The sequence below is a fragment of the Seriola aureovittata genome, chromosome 24 (assembly GCF_021018895.1).
Source record: "Seriola aureovittata isolate HTS-2021-v1 ecotype China chromosome 24, ASM2101889v1, whole genome shotgun sequence".
In the NCBI taxonomy this organism is placed as follows: Eukaryota; Metazoa; Chordata; class Actinopteri; order Carangiformes; family Carangidae; genus Seriola; species Seriola aureovittata.
Window position 1 is genome coordinate 1467021 of NC_079387.1, and position 27224 is coordinate 1494244.

Here is a 27224-nt window from a genome sequence, read left to right on the forward strand (position 1 = left end):
TCTACTTCCCTTCCACCACTGGTTTTTGCACTACGGGGCCAAAGATCGTGTCCTAATGTAGTAACAGCATGAAAAGTCAAGAGAGGTCTCACTCCGTCCTATTCCAAGATCTGATCTCCACCCTTTACTGTGTATATTCGCATGGACGATAGAAACGCTACAAAACGCCTACAAATTTACGTCAGGCGTTGTTCACCCTAGGCGATCTTTGATTAGCGTACCGGATGTCGCAGCAGGTGCCACCGGAAGTGTCTGCGCGTTCAGCCCTGCCTGCAGAATAAGAAGAAGCTAACGGAGCTTAATTGCAACAACCCAATAATAACCCCTCAGCAATTACAACAAAAGACAAATAACAGCTAATAATGTAAGATATTTGTCTGATATTATACGACTACTATCGTTGGCTGTTTATATTAAAAGTAGCATTGTTGCAGCTCAGAATAAGGTTCGCGCTGGAAAGCTACTGCGGCAGTTAGCTAGGCGGCTAGCCAAATTAGCATTGCTTTGTTAGCCACATTGCTAAGCAAAACTATGCCATCGAAAACTCTAGAAATTATGCTTTAGCGTTTCGTGTATACTCTCTACAAAGTGGGCTTACTTTTTTATTAAATGTGTGCAAATATTAGCCACTGTGGATTGTTTTCTGTGTTTGCTGCCGTTGAGAGCTAATAGACCTTTCTTTCTGTCACTCATACACGAACAAGACTTGTTTTATATTCCTTTAATTACTTTAACAGCATGCTAATTGTCCTGTGTCACAAACAGGCCGTTGTATTTGATATGTGAAGCAATTTCGCTTTAAGGCAACCTTACTGTTAGTTAAGGACATAGTGCACATATTTAACATGATTTTCTATGTTTGCTTAATGTTCTTGGTCTTTTTGGTGAATTCGACTCATATAGTATCTAATAAGTAATAAATTACTTTTCAAAAATTTAAGCCTGTCTTAATGGTGTTAGTTTATTGCCTATTTCAGTCCGTACTAGTGGAAGATGAACAGTGAGAAACAAGATGGGCAAGACATTCTCTTATAGTTTTTAAAAAAATTTTTACAATAAGTGGTACTTTTTGGATTTATGTTAATTTTACAAAAAGCTGCTGCTAATTTAAATAAGCTTGATTTATGTTTTATGTGTCCTATGTTGGACAATAAGCGTAGTAGCCTGAACTTTCTCTATTTTAGAGATGTGTTATTACAACCTATCAGTTATTCTCTTTGATCATCAGATTGTGTCATGTCTGCAGCTGAAATGAGCACCGCTGTCCCCAACCATCGAAGGACTAAGCCTGGAGGTAAGTCTGGTGGCCTAATGGCAACTTGCTAAATGTTTAATGGTTTTATAGGTAATTTAGAGACAGCCTGTCAAAATGTCATGGAAAATTCAGTCACAGCAATTATTTTTATGCATTTCAACATTTTCTGGCTCCATCACCTGTAATACACTTCAACACTCAAAACAAAACTATTCAGCATCTCTAAAAGTACTACACTTTTAACTGAAACACATAAGACCCACAAACTACAGTAATGATATCACAAAGTATAACTCATGGCAAGAAAGTTTCCAGCTCACAGACTAAACAGGCAGTGCACTGTGGCTTTGCATGTAGGGTATATGCAGAGGAACCATTACTTTACTTGCAAATGGAGCCACACACACTAGCAAAGCAAGCAGGTGTAATATTCAGTTCATTGCAGGCATAAAGCAAGGGGCTGTGAACAGCGGCGTGACTGGACCTACCTCCCAGATCCCCGGTCTGTCCCAGAGCGCTGATGAAAGCACTCCAGTGGAGAGGATCAGTGGCCGGCGAGTTGGGATATTTGAGACCGATTCGGAATATGTGAAGCTCGCTAAGCAGGGAGGACACAAAGGTAAAAGATACTTAAAATGTGTAATTTTAGTGTCAGACGATTTCAGATTATTGGCTGAGATATTTCCATACAATTACAATTATTAGATTAGAGATATTGACCTGCAGATTGTAGTGTTTTACAGTGTTTTACAGTTTTCTACAATCTTTTTTGCTTTGCTACAACACAGATCTCTCCTTTTGTCACTAAACTGCTGCTGCCCTCTAACTGAACAGTTGGTTTTAGAGAATTTGAAACAGTGGAAATCATAATATTTTAAAAATAAAAACCATCCTAGCTCATTTGTTTTGTGATGTTGACGCATGTGGCTCAACTCTTTGAAATGCAAGTTTTGAACAAGTGGCGTTTGAGTTCACAACATGAAAGAGAGGATCCTTTTCCAAAAATGTTTTCTTGAATGCATTTTGGGGAAAAGTAACAGCCCCTTGTAACAGCAAGTTCGCAGTATTGACTTACCAGGGAAAAACTGTCTCCTGCATTGAAAAGTTCAATGTGCACATACAAACCCTCTGCAAAGGGCGCTCACTTGATATGAAATGGCTGCAAATGTTAGTTATCATGCCCTCTTTTATGGGTTGTAACTCCAATTGTTAACTTAAATAGCTTGTTTTTCTTTGCAAATTGGTTCACAAGACTCATTATTTAATTAGCGAAGTTGCCTGCTTATGTCAGGGTAAGGAGCAATGCAGAGAGTAATCGTTCTTGTAATTTAACGTTATTTGCTATGTTTTATTAATGTTGTGTTTTTGCTAAGCAATAAATTATTTCACAAAAAAATTCAATTTCTCTTAATGCTCCAGTGTGTCCCTTTTTGAAACACAATGCCTGAGTCCATTAGGAAAACTGCCAATTTCCATGCACAAGATTTGTTTGATTTTCCCTTAACTAATTTAACAACATCCTCATTGCTATTATTTTGATGAAAGAGCACATACGGGCTGCTCTAAGTCATATGTGGAAACACAAAGCCAAAATGCATTATTAAATGTCTGATTTAGAAATTCTAGAAATGTGCAATTCGGTTTTCTGTTTGAATATTAGATTGTATGGCGTCTGCAGCTAAAATAGCTCTTTTTCCTTCACACACAATGTGCAGAAGAGTTATTATTTTCGCCATAATATTTTACTAGTAGAAGAAATCCAAATTGCTAGCTTGTTTCAATGTAAAAGGCATTGCAGACAGTGTGTCACTACTGTGGTAGCAGAACAGGAGAATAGTGGGGAGATGGGAAACCTCTTCAGTTGTTGAGTAATTGTTTAGCCCCTGAGCTGAATAGACTGCAAGTTAAATGTCACATTGTGCTTTCAAAGGTGAGATACAATGTTCATAATTGCTGGCAGTGTTTTTGTTTCATTTTGAGTATTGTGTGTTTCTCCCACCTGGCAGGGCTGTTGACTCATGATGGTGATGCTGAGGATAAACCAAAGAAACCCTACAACCCACCCACCTGGTTTGGAGGTGATGAGGCAAACGGGTAAGACACTGAAGTAAGAAATCTGACATGATGAAGATGCAGCGTCACATGTGGAGACGGTGGGTTTGTATGTGATTCAAAACCCAGTGTCAGTTTCCCACCACACACCCACCTCTCACTTTTTAGCCTGGAGCCTATTTTTTCATCATATTGATGGACTCTCAAGGAAAATCTTGTTCATAGTGTCAGTGTAAAGTAAGTTCAGAGGCTGTCAAGTGGAAATATTCAACAAAGATTAGGTGTCACAAAGGAAAAACATGTCTCAGGGTTTGATTTCAATACCTGATGAACTGCTCGGACTTTTTCATCAGCCAACTAGAGTTTCAGGATAAAACACAACTTATTAAAAATGCCTCTTGATGCTCCTGAGTGCCGCGTAGAGCTCTAACAAAACAGCCTAAATTTGCCACTATGTGATGAGTGGCAAGCCGTAATTTCACTTCGTATGTCACCATGGTTTTGTGCTTACAGTGGAAGCAAAGCAACGTCTCCCAACAGCCAGATGAAGGGGGGCAGCCAGCCTCTGGCTGCACCGTTTGGCACTGATAACAGTTCGTCCTGGGAAAGAGAGACTGATAGCTTTACCCATGGTAAAGATAAGGTGAATGGACCAAACTAGTCACCCCCAACATGGACGTCATGCCAATATCTATATCCATCCTTTATTTTTTTTATTTTTACCATCACCTTTCCATTTATTTTGCTCCATCGTTGCATTCGCATTTAAGTTAGAATTTATTTGGGTTTCATTTTCTGCCGGTGCTTTTGCTGTGTGATAATTTTTTGGAAATACCGCTAAAAGTTTCAGGTAAGTGCAGAATGATGCTTTGAAAAGTACCTGATCTAACAATTAAATCATTTTACCTACATTTCATACAATCTTCTTGTTATTCTTTTATAATAACGTAATTGAAAAATATATAGAGTTTCTCTATATTCTCTATATTTTATGATAGTCTTATGAGGAATGATATCTTGCCGAGTAGGCTTTGCCAAGTACCTGCATCATGGCAATTGTAAAGGTTGTATACCATAATTTTAATACCTAATGCAGTGAAGGAATGTTTACATGAGTTGTCTAAGGGTAGTAAGCATTTTGAAAAAATACCCAATCATAGAATATTTGTTGAGCTAGTGCTTTAACAGGCTGCATGCAGGATTAAAATGAGCTTTACTTTGCTGTTTGGATTTAAGCTGGTTTTTGTTCATGCCAGTTTCTTTAATCATTTCATTGCATGACTGAAGTTTTCCTCCCTCATTTCATCTTCCGCTGCATCACCCAGATCTGTTTCACCTGCTTATTTAACCTGCATATTTGACAGTAAAGTGACTAAAGTGACTGGTGTGATTCTGCAGCATAAAGGTGAAAATAATCCACAGATTGTAACTGTGATTTAGAGCCACATATAACCAGGTGTTTTGGTCACGTTTCCATCCTATAGATGTCACCTGATGGTGCCGCCGGTCAGTTGGAGGGTCTGTCCTTAACCAACAAATTCAAGAGAACGTGAGTAAATCACTTGTAGTCTTTCTTAAAGGAATTTGAAACCAAATATTAAATATTTCAACCTTATTTACATTTATTTTTTTGTGTAGATTAAAAAAAACCTCTTTGTCTAAGAAATTGCAAACTGTGCTGTGAATAGGAAGGAGTAAAATTAATTCAGTGAAGGGTTTTGTGAGATACGTGAGTCTCAAACTAATTTACAGTACGAGTGAAGTCATACTGATGGCGCTGTCTCCTGTCTCCTCTTCAGGTCTTACGATAAGAAGGCCCCCCCAGTCAGCATGTCCAAGCTGCTGAGTCACGGTTACGTGGAGGAACAGATGAAGTCTCCTAATGACGACGATGCCTCAAGTACGACACAGGGATTGGTTACAGGCTTGTTAAGATGCAGAGTACAGTAGGCTTCAGCCCACTGAATATTAAATGTGTTTGCTCATCCCTTTGTGCAAAAATAAGTAGCCAGTATTTCAGACTTAACAAAACCAAATAACCCAGAAACATGTTTATACATTGATTTCTATAGGTTTATTTTTAGAGCACCTCCCACTGTAAAACATTTTTAAAAGTGCCATCCAGACATATAATTTACTGAAATTTTGTGTGTTTGTGTTGGCACATGATGATGTGAGGCCACATCCTCATGCAGCCAAAAATATGTACTTTAAAAACACTAAATGTTGAGACATGACAATAGCCAATTAGCTGATAGCAGCTAAGGTAACAGTAATCCTAACAATGCTGACTCAGACGCTGACAGCTAGTCTTATCCAGCTGTTATTTTCACATATCGCATATCTCTCACATTTAGAGTTAAAGTTTATTGTACAGGACTCTTGTGAAAAGTTTCAAGCGACATTATTTTTGTGTGAAATATTGATGTTTGTTTTGTTTTGTAGGTGTGACCTCAGAACAGACCAGCACCATTGCAATGGAGGATGTGGACGACCTGGAGTAGTAGAGCACAGGTTCTCCTGTGGAGGGCAAAGGGGGGTCTTCCCAACACCAGTTCATGGTGTCACAAATCCACGAACACGCCACTCCGCCCCCTCACAGATTCACTCGCATTTATTGTACATCCACTTACTCTTAGGTTTTGTACTCATGTTTATGCAAAAGGTACTGTCATCTTTATTTATTTGCATTAAGTTGTAAAAAAAAAGAATTCACGCATATTTTGCTGAGTAGATGTGTCGGTGCTCGCAGCATTTTTTGTCATTCTTTGTTGTCGTTTCTCGATTTGAAAGACGAGTTGTGTGCAGGGGAGGAAACTAACATTTTGGTTATTATTTTACCAACTAGTTTGATATTTAGAAATCAAAAGGAGAGACAGCTGTACCTGCTAAATCTTAAATTCAGCTGCATTTGGCTGGTGGCTGGTTTTAGTTTCCCTCCCTGGTTGTATGAAGATCGAGTTAGTGAATTTTCAAAGTTATTGTGTATTATGAATTGTGGTTCCAGTGACGTGCAACATTGTTTGTTTTGATCAAGGGCTCCTGCTCTCTGAAGGGATGTTAGAGGTTTGTGTTTTCGGCTGCGGGGGCGGATACGATCATTCGTTGAGACAGCAACCCCGCAGCTGTGACCACATGCCAAAGTGCATACTGAAGGCCACAGCCGCTGCTGTTTGTTTGGTTACAAAGGGCCAAAAAAGATTTTTAGGTTGCTGTTCTACAAAAGGTTCCTCTTCTCTTGTGCTCCCCTTAAATTCTGTAGCTTTAGAGTCCCTGAAATAGAGACACATGAAGTCATGTTGCATCATTTTTATGAAGGCTTTTAGTCCATTAATCAGAATAAAAGCACATTCAGAAGAAAAAGGCTCTTCTAAAAAATAAAAAAAAACTAGAACAGAAGAAATTGGTTCCATAGGAGCACTAGCAAAGGCTGCAAATTCAATTTTCTTATCGCTGCTTATTAAGGATGCTCATCAGTAGATCAGTAACAGTACAAGTGTTTGATGCTGGTCCAGATATGTCAGAAGTTTGCTAATTGTGTATCTAAAAAAGAGATATTCTGCATGTTAAAGCCCTGCATTCTCCTTCAGCCTAATAACCCCAAACAATAGATAAAACATTGTGGGAAATGGTCAGGAAGAGGCCGCCTTCTGCAGACTGACAACCTGAAAGTCAATTCCATTGTAATTCCCTGTGAAGATTAAGGCAGACGAGTTTTTAAAAAGTGAGTTCTGAACATGCCAACCAAGCAGTTTTCCCTGCTCATGCAGTGTTATGACATAGTAGACACCAGTAGGAGACGTTAGTGTTAGTGCACAGCCTTGTCACACCAAAACCTCCATTTCATGACATGTTTATCTGCCTGATGGGAGATTCTTCAGCTCAGATTAGAGTAACAGTTACTGCTGCATCATTTCTGCACAGAAAAATTTCACAACCAGTCTGGGAAACAGTGAAAAAAGCCTGGTGGTTGAGTGGTTAAGACGTACCATATCACAGCAGCGTTGCCAGTTCGATTGTGGACATGGATTTTTTTTTCATGCCATACTCCTCTCCCTTTTCCCTTAATTCCTGCCTGTCTCTTTAAAATCAACTGTCAATTAAAACAAAACTTTTTGCTTTTAACAGTTTGATAAATATAGGCCCTGGTTGTCTCTGTAGCTGAGTTAAATTAAGACTGTAAAAAACCTTTTAAAACCAGAACTTACATGAAAAAGTCAGTGTTTTTGAGTCTGATTGCCAGCTGTCAGAACACGTTCTATACCTTAAACTCACTTTCTGCCAGCACTATCTAAACTATAGCAAACACTGTTACTATTGTCAATTTTAACCAAAACTTAAATAAATGTATCATTTTAATTTCCAGGTTTTGACAGACGTAGCTTTTGAAACACTTTCACAAGCTTTTGTATTATGTCTGGTTTAGAAACCATTTTTATTTTTTAATGTTTTGTTCTGTGAAGTTCAACCCTTTAATTTTATTTAAGTTTGGCCTTACTGCTCACAAGCCAACAGAAATGTCCCCATGTCTTCCTCTCCTGCTTGTTTATGCGGGTTCAGCATTAGTTAGTTTCTTTGACATTTGAATGACAGTTTGGCCTTGAGCCATTTAACGGGTATTATTTTTTTTTAGCTGTAACTGAACCAGACTGTGACAGTAAAATCCTAATCCTACAGGGACATTTGTCTGGATAGGGTGATGTATGTGGGTCTAACAGCACATAAACAACACATTCATCTCAAAGTGATGCAGCAGTAACGGACTCTCATTTGAAAAGAAGTGACCTAAAAACTCTTACATGTGTCATGTTCAACACAACTGGCCGGTCGTCACTTTTCTCAACGCAATATATTTAAGCAGTGATGCATAAATTATCTGTATGTGGTATTAAAAAGTGTCAAGTGTTGCTCCAAAACTTAGACGCTTTACTGTCTTTAGTGACACTGGATTTTATTTTGCAGTACAAGGAATGGCGAATATATCATCTTTTTGATATTGTTTGCTTTGAAGAGAGGGTTTATTTCTATGAACTGTTATATTCAGGTACAGTATTTACATTTAAAACTAGTGTTACGTCGAGTTTATTCCTCCTCTCTCTGTGAGTTGTTGACATCATCAGTCTACAAACCAGTAGTGGGTACCTTTTAATGGCTTAACTTTGCAAAGTCCTCCCCTAAAGTCTTGTCACTTCTGTGCCCCCTCCTGCTTTCTATCTGTAAGTGGTATTAGTTCATTTTTAATGGAAATGTACCAGAGGAGAGTGAGGAAGGCAGCTTTTAAACTAAAGATCCCTCAAGTGTTTGTAGTGAGGAGAAATCTACCTGACACGAACTCGATGTAAGACCCTACTTACCATGGAGACTTCACAGACTCTTAATTATCATTTAAATAAATGGGCATGTGCATGTAAACGTGTACTGTTTTATTTTTCTTCTTCTTTAACATGTTGGTACAGTCAGAACCTTGTACTTTCTGAACTGACGTTAAGTTTCTTTTATTTCAATTTAGTCTCCTGAATGTAGGCGATGAATAAATAAATGATAAATAAATAATGAGCTTATTTCTATTTCATTTCCAATCAGACTAAATGAGTTGATTCCTATCCTTTTATTCTCTAAATCTTAAAGTTATGTTAAAATAATCAGATTAGGGCTTCAAAGGCATTTGAAAATGAACATATATGGAGGTGTGTTAACTACATGATGGTTAAAGGAGTGGCAGTTTTCCCTTAAAGGGCCAGTTCACTCAAAAAAACAACATCTCTCTCCAGAAACAGTATCATGTTTACTGTGCTGTTTCTACCAAAGAAATAGTCTGTCACAGCTTCAGACTTACGTTTTCAATTTATTTCACCATGGTATTAAAAAATAAAGCTTTGTTTGAAATGGGTGACAGTTAATGTAAATTTAATGTGCTACATTAAATTTGCAGCCCATTCTCTGACAGAGAAAAGACTAATAAAAGTACAAAAAAAAAGATAAAGATTATCATGAGGTAGGTGAAAATTGTTCACTTAGTTTGCCTTAGTTTTTTGTCTCAGTCTATAACGAGAATGATCAAAAACAACAATAACAATTCATTTATTTCTATAGCACCTTTTATATGCAAAATGCTGAAGTGCAAAAGTGCTTTAAAAAATAAAAGCACACAAAATCAACCAATACATTCAATTCAAGAGTTAAAATATATAGAAGTGTTTTAAAAATAAATAAATAAATAAAATTTTCGCTTAACAGGATGTTAGCTCTAATGTTGACTTGGTTTTTCATTTTCGTTGATTTGACTCTTGTGTTTTTTTTAAGAATTTCTAATTTAAGAAAAATCTTGGCTCAAACGGGCTTCCATAAAATGGACTTTAAAAATATTATAGTGAAATACTTCTCTAACTTTAATGTTACATTTTCTTTTGGGAATCTGATTAAAACCAATCAGGCCTTCAGCAGTGTGCATAGGAGAGAAAACACACACACACACACACACACACACACACACACAAGGTGGCCGCTGCAGGCTGCATCCCTCCTCTCCAGCAGCTCCTGTTTGCTCGGAGCTGCAGCGCTGCATCTCATCACGGCTCCTGCAGCTCCAGCAGCGGCGCGTGCAGCGGTGCATCGGCAGTTGATCGATTCCTGTATCGGATAATAGTCCATAGCCGCATGGTGACGTCACGCCGCTGATCAGTAATAGTGGCTGGGCGGCTTGGTTGGTGGGTGGGTGGCTGGGTGCCGCGCGGACGCCAGGGGTAGATGGGTGCATTGAAAATCCACAGCAGGTAAAAAAAAAAAAAAAAAAAAAAGCGATACACTCAAGTGTAATATTGCACGAGGGGTGTGTGAACGTGCACAAGACTGTTACCTGTTTGTTTTGTTTGTTTGTCGCGTCGGCGCGTGGGAAATGTAGAAGCTGTCACTGCCGCCTGTAGGAGGAGGATGGATGCGTAACAGCACGGATTGAGCCAGCTGTGGCCTGCTTCTAACAGCAACATCTGGCCGGTGAGTCGCACTGACAGCCGCAGCCGCTTGCAGGCGGGCGGGCGGGCAGAAACTGGGAGGTGTGTGTGTGTGTGGGGGGGACTCGGTGCGAGTCCTGGTCTCCGGTCCGGTATGTCGGTGTCACCTCGTCCTTGGCTGCCGGATGGTAGTGGAGTGATTGATGTGCACGTTTGAGTGACAGGCTGCGTGTAACATATGATGAAGGCTCATCACAGAGAGCTCCGGCTGTAATATGGAGAGGAAAAATCATAAACGTGACATGCTGTTAAATGCCTCCTGTGTTGCGTGCGTGCAACCCTGCAAATGCAATGCATAACCTTTAAGGTAAAACTATTGCAATTGTTTTTATGGGGAACTCTGCAATTGCATGCGTCAGTGAAGGGTTAAATCCCCACTTCATAGCCTCTTAATACCATAAGAGATTAAATATAAATCTATATTTATAAGGGAAAGCACTATAATCTTATTATTGAGCCTCTTTATGAATCTCTATAGAAATTGATACTAAAGATGCATAAAAGCTACAATCACACTGTGAGCCCCTATAGGAGCATTGTAGGAATATTTGAGTAAGGTCACCATAAATTCACTACAAGCCCCCACAGGGACGTTAGAGAGGTTTAGAAAACAGACGAGCACACATCTTAAGGTCAAAGTCAATCCCTGCAGGATTATCATAGTAGGTAAAACAAAATATGCTCCCTGTAAACGCACACTCTGACATGCTCAGAGGCTCCCAGGCTTCACTGATTTTTTTTTTGTTGTTGTTGTTGTTCATTGTATTTCCTCCTTGTCCACATCCTGACCGGCTTGTAGTCCTTCTGCAGGGTCAGAGAGGGCGCCTCAGCAGCCAGCCGGCTCTGGACTACAGCGGGCAGGTGGAGGCGATGGAGGAGGGGGACGCGGAGGGGGAAGGGCCCATGGTGGTCAGAGACGGGCCGAGCGATCGTAGCCTACCGCCAGATGCCAGCAGCACCACCACCACCAACCTCTTGGCTTCTGTCAAAGAGCAGGTAAGGAGGCAGGAGTGTTATCTTCCCACATCTTGGTCATTTACTCTCAGTTGTGTGGCTGCGTTCACACTGAACCCTCCTACTTGTTTCTAGAGCTCATATCTTATCGTCTTTTGATGAATGATCTTATCTTCTCCAGGCTGTAATCTGAGTGTCCTATTCACACTGGACTACAATTGTCTAAGGATCCTTATTACACATAAACACTCGTCTAATTTAAGAAGCTACAACCTCAAGGGCAGGTGTACAAACTTCTGAATGAGGGGGCACAGACTCAAAGAAGGAGGGTACGTTTGTAAAATGAGTAAAAATTAGTAAATTGGGCAGATTGTGAGATAACAGGCCCGTGGGCTCAGACCCCAGGACCCTTCCGTTGTAGGAGCAAGATCCCCAGACTGAAAGACTACAAACAGCATGATTACATGGTTGTTTTGTGTCTCTCTGCAGTTGTTTTGCATCTCTTTGTCGTCATTTTTAGTCTCTTTGTAGTTTGAAGTCTGATTCACCCAAATTTACAGAGCAAATCCGAGCATTATCTCCATATAAGACTGAAATATAATGGATCTCCTGAAATTCTATTAAAACTCTCATTAATCATTCCCACTGGGACTTCCATAATTCTCCACCCTGGAAAGGATGGAAATACATGAAAAACAAACCAAAACAAAACATAGAGGTGTTATTGAGTTATTCACACAGGAGTAGATGTATTAGATGAGTTCAGTGTCTGTGCAATATTCAGAACAGATACAACTTCCGCAGTTATTACAAATTGCATTAGGTCACCAGGTAAAGTTTAGCCTATGTGAATGGAGGTTTATATGAACTGACAGCGGTGTTTTAAAAGTGTGATTTGGTTCCGGTTTTCTTCGCTTGTTTATCACACATTTCAGGTACTGTCTCTGTTTTCTGGTTCTGACTAAGCTGAAGCGTCTCCCTGATATTCTGCTACAGTATTTCACTTTCTTGCCCATATTTTTGGTCTTTCTGTCGCCCTTGCTGTCGCTGCTCAGCCAGTGTGGAAGCAGTTGCGCAAGTTGTCTGTGATTACATGATGTAAAGTTTAATTAACAGCTCAGAAACAATGACACATTTTGATTCAAGTGCAGCACATTGATATGAACTGACAGCCAGAGAGAAGTGATGTCGTCCATTTTTCTGCCACTAACTTTTTGCTATTGACACTCCGATCTGAGTGAGACACTTACAGCTGCAGTGAGGACGCAGCCTCCGTCGCTCCATCTGCCTCCCTTCTCCGCTGTTATTTTTATGCTTCTTTCTATCCTGTCAACATGGGAGTCTGTCTGTTCCCCTGCTCTTAATTATGCCTGGACACTAGCCATGTTCTCAACTTAGTCCCCTGATGTGCGCCTCTGAATCAGGCACACTGCTATTTAAAGGCTTAAGATGTCCAAGAAAAGAGAATCTGCTCTTACTTTTAATCTGCAATTTCTTTGGAGCGAACAGATAAAAATGTGGGCTGCAGATTGCTCTGAAGCCTCGACTGATGTGGAGTTAAGGAAAAGGTTGTTCCAGCTTCCTTGATGTTGCTTTGGTTTTCGTTGTACACAGCGGGAGGGGCTCCGTCACCCCTTGATCATACTTAGTGCCTCAAAAGCTTTGCTTGCTGCTGCTAACTCTTTCATTTCACACGAGAGAATGCATGACTGCTGCATCATGAGTCCTGCAGATGCATTGCGTTGCAGTGCAGGAGTTGCATGTGTTGGCTAGGTTTATATTTCTACAGAAGCTGTCTGTGATGGAGGAGGATTTTGTAATCATAAGTCCTGAAATCTATTGCCAGCATTTATACAGGAGGTTAATTCACAGTCCAAAAAAGTCATAGTAATGGATGCTGGACCAGTTTAAGCCAGTATGTTTGTCCTATCAATCATTATTGCTTACGACAAAGTTTGCAGTAACAATAAAGCTTCATGATTGTGATATTAAAGGAGCTATTTGTAAGTTTTGCTATAGCTAGCAGCTGTTTAAGTCTTCCCAAGAGCCATCATTGCATGTACAATACAAGAGGTTATGATATGTCCTCTGAGCAGCTACTTCTTCGGGGCAGATTGGAGGCTGCAGTGACTCACTATCAGAAAGTGACAAGACAGGCCAGCCGGATCGGAGCTAGGTTGTTAGCATGCTAACTTCAGGAGAAGAAAAGAACTGATAGAAACAGAAGCAAAACAAGAATTAACATTGGCATTGCTTTCCACCTCTGGAGACAGCTGTTGGTGAGTAAAGATAACGCTAGCTATGTAACAATAGCAAAATTTACATATAGGTGCCTTTAAAATAAAAACCCATGTTAGGGAAACTGAAAAGACGCACATTTTTTTTTATTTGTCCACAGCATTTTTCCTCTGATGTCAGAAATTGCCCTCAAAAAGTGACTCAGTCCACTGACAAAGATTCAAAGTTTTACCTCATTAAAGGAACTGTACTGTTCTACAAATGGGAACAAAATGGCAGAAAATGTTAATATGGGTTGTTTAGTAAAGCAGTGACACATGATCTGTTGAACTTATGAGGACTTATGAGGAGAAAGACGAGCCAGTCAGTCATAATATGTCTTCTCCAGAGAAAAGGGCTGATTTCTTGATTTCTGTAATGAGGTGGTGAATGTTTATAACAGGGCAGAAAGAAACATGATTAACAGGTAACAAAGTCCATACGTATATATATATGTACAGCATGACAGCATTCTAAACTAGGAAGTTGCCAGAGAGCAAACACTTTATCATGTAGCTTGACTGTTGAACGGGCTGCTACCAGAAAATATAATCAAGCTGCTTTACCTTCCTGTGTGTTTGGATGCAGGCGGCAGCGCTGCTGAAGCGTCAAATCTACCGCCTGCAGTTCCTCCACAGAAATGTCAAATTAGACGTGCTAAATGGAGCACATCAGTTATTGCCTTCCATTGTGTTCAGGCCCTGATGCTTTTCCACTTCGCTCTCATTTAGCCCATTAAAAGTAGGAGATTGATAGACGTGAGCAGGGGAAATACCAAAGCTGGAGATGTGGCAACTGCGAAACCTAAACCCTGCGTAGTGTCAGTGCACTGTTTAATTTTGTCACTTCTTCAGCAAACATGGTGAGATTGATTAGATGTTTAGACAACAGCCTGTGGCAATGTTGCTCCAAAATGAAAGATGAGACGTCTGTAGCTGCCATCTGCATTGTTCTGTGAAATCAAGACTGAAATATGTCGCTGATAACAGATCTGAACAGTTCACAGCGCTGTCATGAATTTTTTTTACACTGCCACAGCACTGTATTTAAGATTCTATACTCGTTTGGGTTGACATTGAAATTGACCTCCAACTACAAATGAATATTCTTGCCAAGTATCTTTGGCCACCAATGAAAACCCTCTTCAGAAAAATTTGTATAGAGATGCAGGTATTACCACTGCAGCATTACACGAGCAGCAAAATAGCAACCAAAGATCATTTTCAAGGACTAGTTTGACATTTTGGAAAAATGCTGATTTGATTCTCGTCAACCGTTTGATGAGAATATTGATTATCAGTCTGTTCAATCTTAGGCTACAACAAGGCACCAGTTAGCTTAGCATAGCACAAAGACGGTTGCTTGGATTTAACAGATGCTGCCGTAGACAACCTGTGCAGACTCCAAGAAGTTACGACTCTAATCCAAGAAATAGTCTGGCCTGTAAACCCCCTGTAAAACGGCAAATTGTTTTTTTACATTTCATTTTTTTTCACAAATACTTTGAAGAGTTGGAGAAATGCACGACGAAGCACCAACATGAGCACAAAAGCTTTAAGTTAAAATACTTTTTTACATGCCATTTGACAGAGATGTTATATCTGTTTGTTGCAGCAATTCAAATTCCTTATGTTGAGTGAAATATTTAGAAAAGGCACACCATTTAATGGCTACGGCATAATTTCAGATGCAAATATTCTGGATGTATTGATTATCATTTTATACACATTTCTCTGTAATTCAATCTGATAAATTTAGTATCTTTGGAAACTTTGCAATTTTAGATACAGTTCAAAATAAAGCTTTGAGAGTTTGAAGAACGCTTGGCTCCACAGCTTGAACTTGTAATGGTGGACCCAACGATGCCGGCGTGGTTGTAGAAGTAAGCTTCAATAATGTCGCAGTAAATCTCATGTAGGTCAGTTTTTTTATCCTGCTATCAGATGTTCATCTTGTTAGATTCCCAGTGGCCGACAGTAGCTGTTGTGCAGGGCAGCTCCCAGGTGTAAAGGCGCAGGGTCCTGCTGTATGATTGTGCTGCTGAAAAAGAACATGCACGCTCAGCAAAGGCCTTCCCAGGATGAAGGGAGGAAACAAGAAGCTCAATGAAACAACAACTGGGCCACGTCAGCGCTCTCCACTCTTGGATTGAGTTCGACAATTAGAGCCACGACCACCACATGCGACGTCAGAGCAAATTTACCGAATGGCCGATCTCGACGCGGATGATTGACGGTCCTGTGTGGCTGCTTTCCCCGCTGGAGGTTCGCCTCACATGAGCTGCAGGTCACAGTGTGAATCTGTGGGTTAAACCGACTCTGTCAATCCAGTTATGTCACCGCCTGGCGCTGCCCTGCCCCTGATGATATCTGAGGCACAGAACTGTTGATGTTTGACATCTGCCTGAATTTGAATGCCTGCTCTCTGTCATATTTTTGGAAAGGCAGAGCTTATGATGGCCTGTTGTTGCAGTCTGCCTTGTTGACTCGAGATCACGGATGCCCGAGGTTGCTTGTCACGTTAGCGGACTGCAGCTGAGTCACTGTGGTGGAAGAGGTAGCTTATTCCTCTTTATCTACAGTGTGGAAATCAAAGAAGAACACCCACCCTGGATGCCGTTTCAGATCTCGCCAGTCTGTGATGTTCGGGCCATTTCCAGGAGTTATTTACTCTCCTACTAAACCCACTTTGCTTCTACCTGCCTCATCTAGTTAAGTGACTGCCGCTGTCTCCTAGAATACCTTTTGACAGTCCGCAGACAACTTGTTGCTCTCCATCAAAGGTGGGTGTTTGGGTGTATAAAGAGACTGAAAGTGTTTTAATCCATCCATGGGTTATATGTGTAGGTGGAGAGAGCAAGAGAGATGGAAAAACAAAAGCAGGATGCACGGCATACTGATCTATTGAGGCTTCTGTGGGTGTTGCAACTGCAATCTGTGCTTTTCCTCTGATGATTTCACCATCCGCAATTGTTGACCTTTATTGCAAAATGGCGCCCTAGAAAGAAACAGAGGATGTTCACAATTAATGTAGCTGAAAAACTTCCTGTTGTGTCAAAGGGGTGTCTCATTACGTTATTGATAGTATGATATACATGTGAGTAAGTGAAAATGTTGAGCTCCCTTTAAAAAAAAAGAGTCTTTAAGGGTGACTTCTCTCTTTTAGTTGCCGAGTTATAGCGAGAGCAGCAATGTGTCGCAGTAGCAGAACTAGGCCGAACATTTCACGGATATCATAGATGCAGTCTGGATAAACCAAACTGCTGGGCTATGATTAGACATGGCAAGAAGGAATAAGACTCAGAGGTCTGCTGTTGGTGTCACTCGATAAGAGACAGAAAAACACTTTGTGACGGCACACAATAAACTGTGGCGAATCGTCCGGTAGCCCCCAGCTGGTACGACATTGCCCGGCACGGCTTCGCATCGGCCTGGCAGGGCTAGGCCTGTTTCCAGACATCACGAGGTGACGGGCGTAGGGCACCAATGTGGTTCTGTTAGTCCCCCGAGGCGTGCCGTAACGTGGGGAGGCTGGAACAAGGAGAGCTGTGTGTTCCTGTCCTGTCTCTGTGCTGCTCTGAAGTGATGCAAGGAGGTGCAGGAGCAGAGGAGGGCAGAGTCAGCAGTGACGCTGTGAAAGGATGCAGCACGTTTCAGCCGTTGTTTAATTGGCACACTGTTGTGTCCTCTGTCAATAATACATCTGATGCTGTCACTTAAACTTGTGACATCTTGTTCTTTTCCCACATCATATCGTCTTGAACGTCTCCTCAATCAACTTTTCTTCTACCGCATTGTATTTTTCTCTCATCCTATATGTTTTACTTTTTGTGTGTCTTCTTTTTTATCCCACGTCTTGCTATGTGTGATTGCGGTATTAATGTTTTTGTATCACCTTGAAGACACAGTAACAGAGGAGACTGAATTACACAACTGTTAGTCACGAGTGTCAACACTATTTAGAGGTGCGCCACATCCGTCCCACTGCAAAAACCAAAGCAACTGTTAAGTGATCCACAGAGTTTATTATGATATTTTTAGTGTTTCAATGTGTTTGCTTTTTCCAACACATTTCCTGTGTGACTCACCTTAAAGCACCAAGGAAACCTGAAACTACAACTACCTGACGCTAGAACCATCAAATGTTTGGCATTGTTGCTTGAAAAAATGACTGAAATGATCTGAAAATCAAAATAGTCACAGATTAATTTTCTTTTGATTTACTGATTGATTAATTGTCAAATACTTGCAACTCTAGACACTTTAACCAATGTAAACATCCTGAAAAATGTGGAAATATCGAATGTCCAAGTCATTCAGACAGATGTAATCTCAGAATCCTTGGTAAAAAAAACACTGTTAGTCCTTCTCTGCAGTTGTGCAATTAATTTGACATTTTGTGATACTTCCATGCAGCCGCCTCAGAGCCACATCAGCCCTTTAAACGGACAGACATCTCTCCAATTAACTCAGAATAATTGCTGCAGAAAAATCAACACTTACCACTGCCAAATTATCTTTGAACCCAATTTCCTCATGGGAATCATTAAATGTTCATGCAGTCTGAGCAAAGTGATATTGTATAGACAGTCTTGTGTTTATATGAGTGTTGTAGGTAACTAGGTAGGTAGGTAGGTGACTATGTCTGCATTAATGTCTTTTAGAAGAACTTATTTGTGTGGATTCATTTTGAGACTCTGAACTCAGGCCAGTTTACTTTGTTTTCGCTGTCAGCTGCTGCTGCAGCATGCAGACCTCCTTAGTCTGTAGTGGATGAGACACAAGCAAACAAACAACATGATGAGACCATTAACTAAATCACTGTACACCATCTGACTAAAGAGACTGTCAAGGCTCCATGCATCACATGGCCAGAGCTGACCCAAATACAAAAGAGCTTTTATCAAGAGACGTAAACAGATGACAAGCTGCCAGCGTGGATTTAAGTGTCTTTTGTAGTTTTTAAAGGATTATGATTTGAAGGACTTTTGCCCTACTGTACTAGGGAAAATGGAGTATATGGATGGTGGATGGATGGATGGATGGATGGATAGATGGATACACCAAATCAATACACTGTGCTGTAGAAATGTATAACTACTGAGAAAACACCAAACAGCAGTTCCCATCAGTAACATGCAGCTAGTGATGGTAGTTTCTCTCTACCAAGCTAAATTTACCCGCTAATCTTTCCTAAGCTGTTATCTATAACTGAAGAATATCTATTATGACGAACCACGCCACATAACTGTATGAGGCAGTGGTTAAATCCAGTCATGATGGAGAAAAAACCCAGCTACACACCTGCTAAAGCTAACTAGCTTAGTATAGTACAGTATTTCCATTTGAAATGTGTGGAGTCAACAAAAAGACTTTCCAAATCACATATTCAAAGTGATGATCGATATCGATCGATTGTGTTTAGAGATACAGATATAATATTTAGAGAGTAGGGCGGCCGATAACAGTAACACATAAGAAACAAAATTGCAGATCGTAACATTTGCTGAACATTTATTGAACACTGTTGTTTGCATTGTCTATAAATAGATCTGCAGTGCACTTATTGTGAATTAAAAAATTTTAACTTAAATGTCCACATGTAAACTTGTAAAAAAAAAAAAAAAAATATATGAATGAAGTTTTAGTGCACTTGAGAGAGAACAAAAATTTGTAAACTTACATAAATAAACAAACATCAGTTCTCTACATGAAATAACACAGGAATTTTTAAAAAATTTAAATTTAAATTTATTTATTCCAGCACATCTCATAGAGAGCAGGGTTAGACCGTACTCTTTTAAATAAACAAAAAAACTCCCTTTAAGGAAGAAGCATGAGGTAGAAGTAGGGGTAGGGGTTGAGGATAGAGGTAGGGGTAGGGATGGGGGTAGGGGTAAGGTTAAGGGTAGGGATTAGGTGTGGAGGTAGCAGTAGGGGTAGGGTTAGGGGTGGAGGTAGCGGTAGGGGTAGGGTTAGGGGTGGAGGTGGAGGTAGAGGTAGGGGTTTATGTGAGCCAGTGGTGTCGCTTTAGCTCCTGCAGCGTGGGGCGCTGATAAGGGATTCTGGTTAAACACTTATTCAAGAAATCCCTGCAGCCTGGAGAGAGAGGGAGAGGAAACATGAAGGTGACAGCTGCAATGATCCAGCAGAATGCGAACTACCATGAACAGATGTGTGTCTGCTGAGCTCTGAGCACGAGTGTGACTTTCTTACTGTTTGACAGTTCGTTGCTGATTTGCAGCCTGTTTTTCAGGAAGTCTATGGTCTCGAACATCGAGTCTTTGTGCAGGATTTCGTAAAGGACCACTCCCAGCTGCCACACTGTGGAGGGGCCGGGCCTGTAGTGACAACAGCTGTACCACTCAGGTGGCGCGTGTGTGGAGGTGCCTGGAATACACAGACATGATGATAAGATGGTGACGATGATGAGGAGGAGAAAATTTGTTTAAATGTAAACGTCACAGTAAATCAGAGCAGTAGCCATTCCACAGACATCTTACCATAGAATACGGTGTAGGATGATGTCTTCTTAGTGAAACAGCTCAGACCAAAGTCGATGATTCGGACACGGGGTGTGTTTGAGCCCGTCTCGATAAGGATGTTTTCTATCTTGATGTCGCGGTGGAAAATGCGTTTCTCCTGGAGCTCCAGTGCAGCATTAACCAGCTGTTTGAGGATGATCTGGGAGACAGACAGAAAGAGAGAGAAGAAGGACTCTGAGGGGGTGCTTTGACATTTTTCACCAGATTACCACAGTGTAGAAATACTCTGTTCCACTTGAGTAAAAATATGTAAATATTATCTGAAAAATGTACTAAATTAATACAGGATGGTACAATTATGCAGAGGAGTGTTACATTTTGGAGCCTCCAAGATCCTTAAAGACATTTTTTTAATTTTAGTACATAGAAACAAGCTAATAAACTGTAAGAAAAAAAGTCAGGACTGCAGGATCTCTCCTCTTACGTTTGTTGCAGGAAAGTTACAGGTCATTAGGTTCCTGTGGTGGAAAAAGCTTTAAACACACATATCAACAAGGATGCTCCAGCAGCTCACCCTGGCCTCCTCCTCCTGCAGGCAGCCTCCCTTCTGCTCTGTGTACTTGAGGAGGTCCTCTGCGGGTACTGGTCTCTCTAAAACCAGGATCAGCTCCTGGCCCAGGTCATACCAGTCCAGGAGTGCGACAGGTGCGGACGTCCCCACTTCTCCTTTCTTTCTAGATTTTGCGAGTTTGAGCATAACAGCCACCTCCACCGAGAGTTCCTTCCCGTTTCGTGCCTGAAACGCCACAACAGAGCGGAGGATGAGGGAGAGAAGCTCCGTAGATAATCACAGTTCATCTATAGTACATGCAGGGCGTGTGGTGGTGTAGTTCTACAGTGGTCCGTGTTGGTCACTTACCACGTGTTTGCAGAACACTTTATCCATTGGTATGTGTTTTATAGCGACCTATAGGACACAAATACAAGTTTGGCACTTTCTGACCATCCATATATGAGTGTGCGTGTGTGTGAGTGTGTGTACGAGGATGTGCGTGTAAATCTTACCGGCAATTTGTCAGATTTCCTGTAGCCGGCAAACACAGATCCACAGCCTCCTTCTCCAAGCTGATTCTGTTCTTCATATCTGGCCTTAAATCGAGCTAAAGGGACACACACAAATTGTGTTTTGCTTTACGTATGCTCTGTTAATCTCTCTCGTGTTGGTCAGACATCTCAAGACCTAAACAAGAAAGAACTATGTGTACAAATAGACACCACTAACTGAAGTCTGATTCTCTCACCTCTAGCAACGTCCACTGAGGGTTTCTTGGCACACTTGCTTGTCTTCCTCTTTTTCCTCTCCTCTGATGGTCCCTCTCCATCCCCTCCAACTTTCCTTTTCTCCCCTCTCACCCTGCCATCCTCTTTACAGCTGTGACATGGTTCAGTCACCTCAGATGTCCGCCTCTTTTTTCTCTGAGTTTTATTGTCAGGACTGGCCTTTCTCTTAATTTTGCCGTCCTCTGCAGGCGATGCACTCTGTTTTGTGGTGCTGCTGCTGCTGCGATCTACAAATGAGGAAAACAGGATGGATCAGTTTGTTTGATCAATTTATAAGAAACTGTCTTAGTTATCATCTCACAGTGCAGACCCAGCTACAGAAACCTTATTAGGGTGAGAAACAGGGCTCCACAGCAGGAATCAAATGTCCATTTCAATGTACAAACTAAGATAATCCCCACTTGACCTGATGTGATCAGGTTTTTGTCTGGGCTCTCACACCTACCACGATCTCTCCCCAGGGCGGGAGAAGCCTGAGTCTTGATCTTCCTCTCTGATTCTCTTTCCATGACGTTGTTCAAGAGGTTTGAAACACAAAAACCGGACAGTAACGTTTGTATGTCGACAACAGAGTTTCTGAGTGACTTTCTTCAGTTTGTGCAGTTGGTTAGTGAACCGAACATGGAATGTATTGACATGTCACAATGAGGTGTTCTAGAATATGCAAATGATGGACCAAAATTCTGCATATGGAATATTTGAATAGGTTCAGTTTATTAAGCCACATCGCATCACATCAAGGGGTCCGATAACTGATATAACAAACCACTGCTACATAAAGTCTAATGACACCTTCCGTGGTGTCCAGGTGTTTCTATTGTTTTGTCCACCCCATTTATATCAATAAAGGTGGGCTGAATAACAGAGGAAAGAAGTACAGCTCATATAATCATAATAAAGTATTTATCAACAATTATAGCTTCTCCTGTGAAGCATCCCTAACTGCTGTATTGGCAGATAACGATGAATTGATAACACAGTATACATACAGATTCTTACAGTGTGTTATTAAGCTCTTATTTAGTGTTTTTACATGCTGTTTTCCAGATGTACATATTCCCAGGCGGCTGTAAAACAGTTTCAAGACTCAGAGATAACTGGAGCTTGAAGGTTTATTCTGATCCTGTAAATAGTCATGTGAAAAAAAAATTAAGGAAAGGTCGACTTATTAGATCTCCTCCACAGACCACAGCTACGAATGTGACATTAAAACTGGCATAGACAAAGAAGTTTACTGTGCCACTGTAAACAAATCAACCACATCAGACCTTTCACTTTTCTTGAATAACTTCATAACAAGGATTCCTGGGAAGCGGCGTGATTTCCAGCCCGGTTGTTTTATATTTAGATGTTATTTGCAGACAGTTAATTCTCCGGTGGACCTCCGTGATGACACCAGCTGTGGTTCCTAGAAGATTTATGAAGCAGCTGGGAAGCCTCTGTGTTATGTAACAGAATACAAATTAGACGGTGCCAAAAGTACCATCCGTTCAGCGACTGTCTGCAAACATCTGCTCCACTTTCACACCCTTGAGCAAGGCATTGGATCCCCACCAGCTCTTTGGGCTTTTATTAAAGGCATATTTGGATTTCAAATATCACATTGTATCTGTGTATGTACAAACTACACAAAACCAGTCAAAAGAATCTTTCTAATGCGTGGTAATCATTAACAAGGTGGATTCTCAGGGGACTGAGAGGACGTTTTGAACCATTTACCACTGATTCACTTAAATCATGAAGAATTGAGCTGACGAGCAGCATCAGATTCCCATTAACCTGCAGTACACACACACATTCATCCTCGGTGTAGTAGGTGGAACAGACTGAAAGGAGAGAGCAGGGCCAGAGAAAAAGGCAGAACTCATACTCTTTAAGTGTATGAAATCATATTATATTTACTCAAGGCCTGAATGGGTTTTGAATGTTGTTATGTTCAGTCTTACTATACGTGCTTGTATTTTATTTTTGTCACAGACAGATCTTGCATATTTTAGATATTAGATATTTTCACTGAGAGGACCTGGTCTCACTTAGCAAACTGTGGCCTTGAAATCTATATGTCGTCATTCTGTGCTCAATCATCAGTGATTTTGCGGAAATTCTTCAAATGTGTGTTATTACATTATCCGAATGGAATTAAACAGTTTTAGTGTTTTTAAATCTCAAATCCACTTTAACAGGTTTAAAAAAGGCTGCGGTCCCTCAGCGAGCTCACAGCCGGTGAGAAATCAGTCAAGTCATGCAGACTGAATACAAAATGGGTTTTACATTTAATTCTAACTGGCGTCAAATGGGTCTTAAAACGGGAAGGCTTAAATTGCTGTGTCATGGTGGATGTCGGGTTGTAATCGCTGCCGTAAATGTTCTTGCCGTAGGAGCTCCAGTTTGAGCGGCTGACACGGGAGCTGGAGGAGGAGCGGCAGATTGTGGCGAGCCAGCTGGAGAGGTGCATGCTGGGGGCGGAGTCGCCGGCGGGAGACAGCAGCAGGTAGATGTGGCGGTGTGATGCCCTATTTTTGTTTTTCGTGTTTACATGTTTTGCACTGAATAATAACAATATATAAAGTGTCTTACGTTTTCATTAACACCTCCCACTAAGAAGTGATGGCCCAGTTGTAGCTTAGCAACCGTGTCCTGAGACGTGTCCATGGGGCTGTAGTGAGTTCAAAGGGTGGGATCTTTTTCTCTTCTTTCCCAAACCAAAAGTAGAAGAGAAAAGTGCAAAGAACAGATCAAAGTGTGTTCGTGCTGGTCCTGGATGATACTGTATCAGAGTTTAGGTTAACATCTGCAGTTTTGTCCAGCTTTTATTGGATTTGGAAAGGTTTACACTGCACAAACTCCTTCTCCAAATTGATTTAAAAAGCAATTTCTCTCAATTAACCAATTAGTTCATTGGTAGAAATATAATTGGAAACTATTTCAAGAATCGATTATTTACATATTAAGTAATTTTTTGGGGCATTTTATGCCTTTATTCGAGAGCAGCAGTGGAGACAGACAGGAAAATGCAGTGAGAGAGAGAGAGAGAGAGGAGGGGAATGGCATGCAGTAAATAGTCCAGCCAGCCGGGACTCGAATCTGCAACCCGTTTTTTTTTTTATAGTTATTTTTTGGGGCATTATTTTGCCTTTATTCTGACAGCCACAGTGAGAGAGAGACAGCAAAGTCAGGGAGCGAGAGAGAGAGAGAGAGAGAGAGAGAGAAAGAGAGGGGATGACATGCAGCAAAGGGCCACTGGTTGGACTTGAACCTGGTTAGGACTGAGCCTTTATGGTACATGCTCCACCAGGTGAACCACTATTGCGCCCCTGAGTGATTTTTCAAATGAAAATATCAATGCATTAATCAGTGCAATTAATGCATTAACGAGCATGTCAATTTTCACTTCCACAAAGAGTTTTTTTTATGCAGCAGCAGGAGTGATACAGCATTTTTAAGACACACATGATGTCCTGCACTTTAGATGTGGATAATCAGAAAGTTCTCAGATTCATAGATTCCTTTTTCTTTAAACAATGTTGATGAAATGATCTTGTTCTTGTTGCTGAGGCCTTTCCCTTCTGACCAAATATAATCTTTCACAACCAATTTCATGTAGGTTTGAGCTGACTTTGTTAAATAACCCTAATAATGCCACCCAAAAATAATCATTGTTGTTGTTATGTGGATTACAGTTGGCTGTAAATCATGCAGACTCCGCTGTCAAACCACGTAACAGTAATGTCTGTATTCATAAGGAATGTTGTTCAGCTCGTTGACAGTCACATTGTGCTGTCACTCTGTGCACAAACAGAAACATTCACATCTGCAAAACCATTGAATTCATAACTGAGCTCAACACTGTTTGCATGAAGAGGGACATATATTAAGTGTTATTTAAGTTTGACCCTCTTATTTACCTTGTAATAGTCAAAATGTTGGTTTCAGATGCAAGAATGTTCCTCAAATAGGTTTAATGATCAATATCACAATATCTAATCAGATGTAGGGGCTTTTGTTTTGGTCTTAATTTTGCAGATAATAGTATTTATATGTCCAGATAAAATTGTGTTTGTTGGTCTTATCAGTAGAAAGGATTTGTTTCCAGCTGCAGGTGTTTTCTTAGCCCAGATAACACAGTGCAAGGCTTTTCTTCAGGTTATATAACATGCCTGCTCCTCAGCTGGAGTCAACTTACTTTCTTTTTTTTTGCCAATTTGATAAGTAAATTGAAATTCGCACTATATTTACAGAAGCTTCATTCTCTTCAAGTAGCTTTTAGATTGAAAGTGAAGGAATGTTTTCGAGGCAAAAGATTCCCATGATAGATTCAAGTTATTTTCTTTTACATTCGAAACGCCGTCTTCTTTCCTCTGCCTGGTCTGACTGGATATAAAGTATTGAACTGTGGCTCTGATTTGATTTACGTCTCTCTGTCTGCTCTCGCCTCTCTTCCATTTCCTCCACTTCCTTTTCTTCTGCTGAAGCTCATCTGAGAAGTCGTTTGCATGGAGATCTGCAGGTATGATTTCTCACTTCTACCCCTTAATGTTTTATTATAGAGAAAAATATATATGTTTGAAAAGATAAGGTCACTGAGGAATTGCTGCTTCAGGTTTCAAAACCAAAAGTGATAGTATAAAGTGTTACCCACTTGTACTGAAAGTAAAAAGTCCTCTAGCGAAGCTCTGTGGAGTTTTATTTTCACACTAGCAGTAGTTTTAAAATGGTAAACACTACAGCTTGAAATGAGATCAAATCCATATCATTTTGGCTCTAAAGATGATGTATAAAGGTGTATAAAGTCATTTTTACCTCCAAAGGGCTGAAAATTGGCAGAATGCTGCACCGACCGGTCGAGCAACAAAACACTGTTTGCTTTGAATCTACTGTTCTGTCACAGATGCCTCTCCCCCATTTCCTCACTCATTCTTCACTGTCGGCTTTCCAATAAAACAGAAGTCCTGCTAGACAGTGCTGTAGTCTTCTGTGTCAAAGAATTGCTACATTTCATTACTTAAGATGAAGAGGATCCTGTCTGCGAAGATGATGCTGTTAAATTGCTTTCACACAGACTTTGTTTTGATATTTTGTGTTGCCATTTTGTTGGGAAACGGAATCAGCCCGTCGCTTTCTACATACAACAAATAAATGTTTGACTAACAGTCTCTCCAGGACTTGCTTGTATGCTTTTAACTATATGACAGATGCTTTGGCAGGCGGAGAGTTGCAGGGCGGAGCCATGGAGACATCTGCTCGCCACATGGAGGCCGAGGAGGGACTGTACCTGCCTGAACCAGACCGCGCCTCCCTGCATGACAGTGAGGGTCTGTTAAATGTACACACCACACGGGTCAGAACAAAGCGACTAAAGTTTCTGCTTTCTAAAGCACAGTCTGGAGAAAACACATATTAAGAGCACTTTCCTCATTTGAAGAAAATTAGATTTGATTCGACCAATGGTTCATTTTCCCCTTCATGTCTTTGATGTAAAATTATAACCAGACGTGTGAACTTGAGTCAGATGTGAATCATGAATGACATGATTTTAAACTTGATTTGAAAAACTCAAAATACAACGCGCATTTGACTTTAAAGTCTCTGAAAACTTGGCCTCGAATCTCGTCTCTATAACTTTAAATGTCCGTCTTGATAAAAAAATAACACTTAAAATCTGAGTGAATCAGCTGCATCACAGCTGTGTTGGTGTGGTTTGATCACATTTGACTGAAAGCATCTTGGCAACATATATGAACACCTCAGGAAATGGCGTCTGTGATAAAAAACCTAGATGCCATATTGATGACAGTAAAAGATGTAAATCTTTAAAAACTGATCACTGATCATATTTCATTTCATTTTAAAA

General features: G+C 40.6%; 2 protein-coding genes across 10 annotated transcripts in view; both read left to right on the forward strand.

The window, feature by feature from the left end:
* The first annotated feature begins 216 nt into the window (after positions 1–216).
* c24h7orf57 (chromosome 24 C7orf57 homolog) lies at positions 217–8719 on the forward strand. 2 transcript variants are annotated; one of them, XM_056370643.1, is made up of 8 exons: positions 217–364; positions 1229–1294; positions 1701–1874; positions 3262–3349; positions 3821–3950; positions 4792–4856; positions 5107–5207; positions 5753–8719. In XM_056370643.1, the coding sequence occupies exons 2-8, from the start codon at positions 1237–1239 to the stop codon at positions 5809–5811; spliced, it is 675 nt and encodes a 224-aa protein (XP_056226618.1). In that variant the 5' UTR covers positions 217–364; positions 1229–1236; the 3' UTR covers positions 5812–8719. The 2 variants fall into 2 exon arrangements, with proteins under 2 accessions (XP_056226618.1, XP_056226619.1); XM_056370644.1 differs by having other exon boundaries at positions 252–364; positions 1247–1294.
* Positions 8720–8961: 242 nt separating this feature from the next.
* LOC130165397 (plakophilin-4-like) overlaps positions 8962–27224 on the forward strand; it is a 41013-nt gene continuing 22750 nt past the window's right edge. For 2 of the 8 annotated variants that reach the window (XM_056370635.1, XM_056370636.1), the window contains exons 1-5: positions 8962–10300; positions 11128–11313; positions 23752–23864; positions 25846–25880; positions 26566–26685. In XM_056370635.1, the coding sequence (XP_056226610.1) occupies positions 11188–11313; positions 23752–23864; positions 25846–25880; positions 26566–26685 (394 nt within the window). In that variant the 5' untranslated portion in view covers positions 8962–10300; positions 11128–11187. Of the gene's footprint in view, positions 10301–11116; positions 11314–23751; positions 23865–25845; positions 25881–26565; positions 26686–27224 lie in introns of all 8 variants that reach the window. The other 6 variants (XM_056370634.1, XM_056370633.1, XM_056370632.1 and 3 more) reach the window with 6 other exon arrangements.

Coding starts and splice junctions, on each gene's coding strand:
- c24h7orf57 (XM_056370643.1), top strand. CDS start 1,237: ATGTCTGCAGCTGAAATGAGCACCGCTGTCCCCAACCATCGAAGGACT. Junction 4,857..5,106: donor ACCAACAAATTCAAGAGAAC/GTGAGTAAATCA, acceptor TCTCCTCTTCAG/GTCTTACGATAAGAAGGCCC. Junction 5,208..5,752: donor TAATGACGACGATGCCTCAA/GTACGACACAGG, acceptor TTTGTTTTGTAG/GTGTGACCTCAGAACAGACC.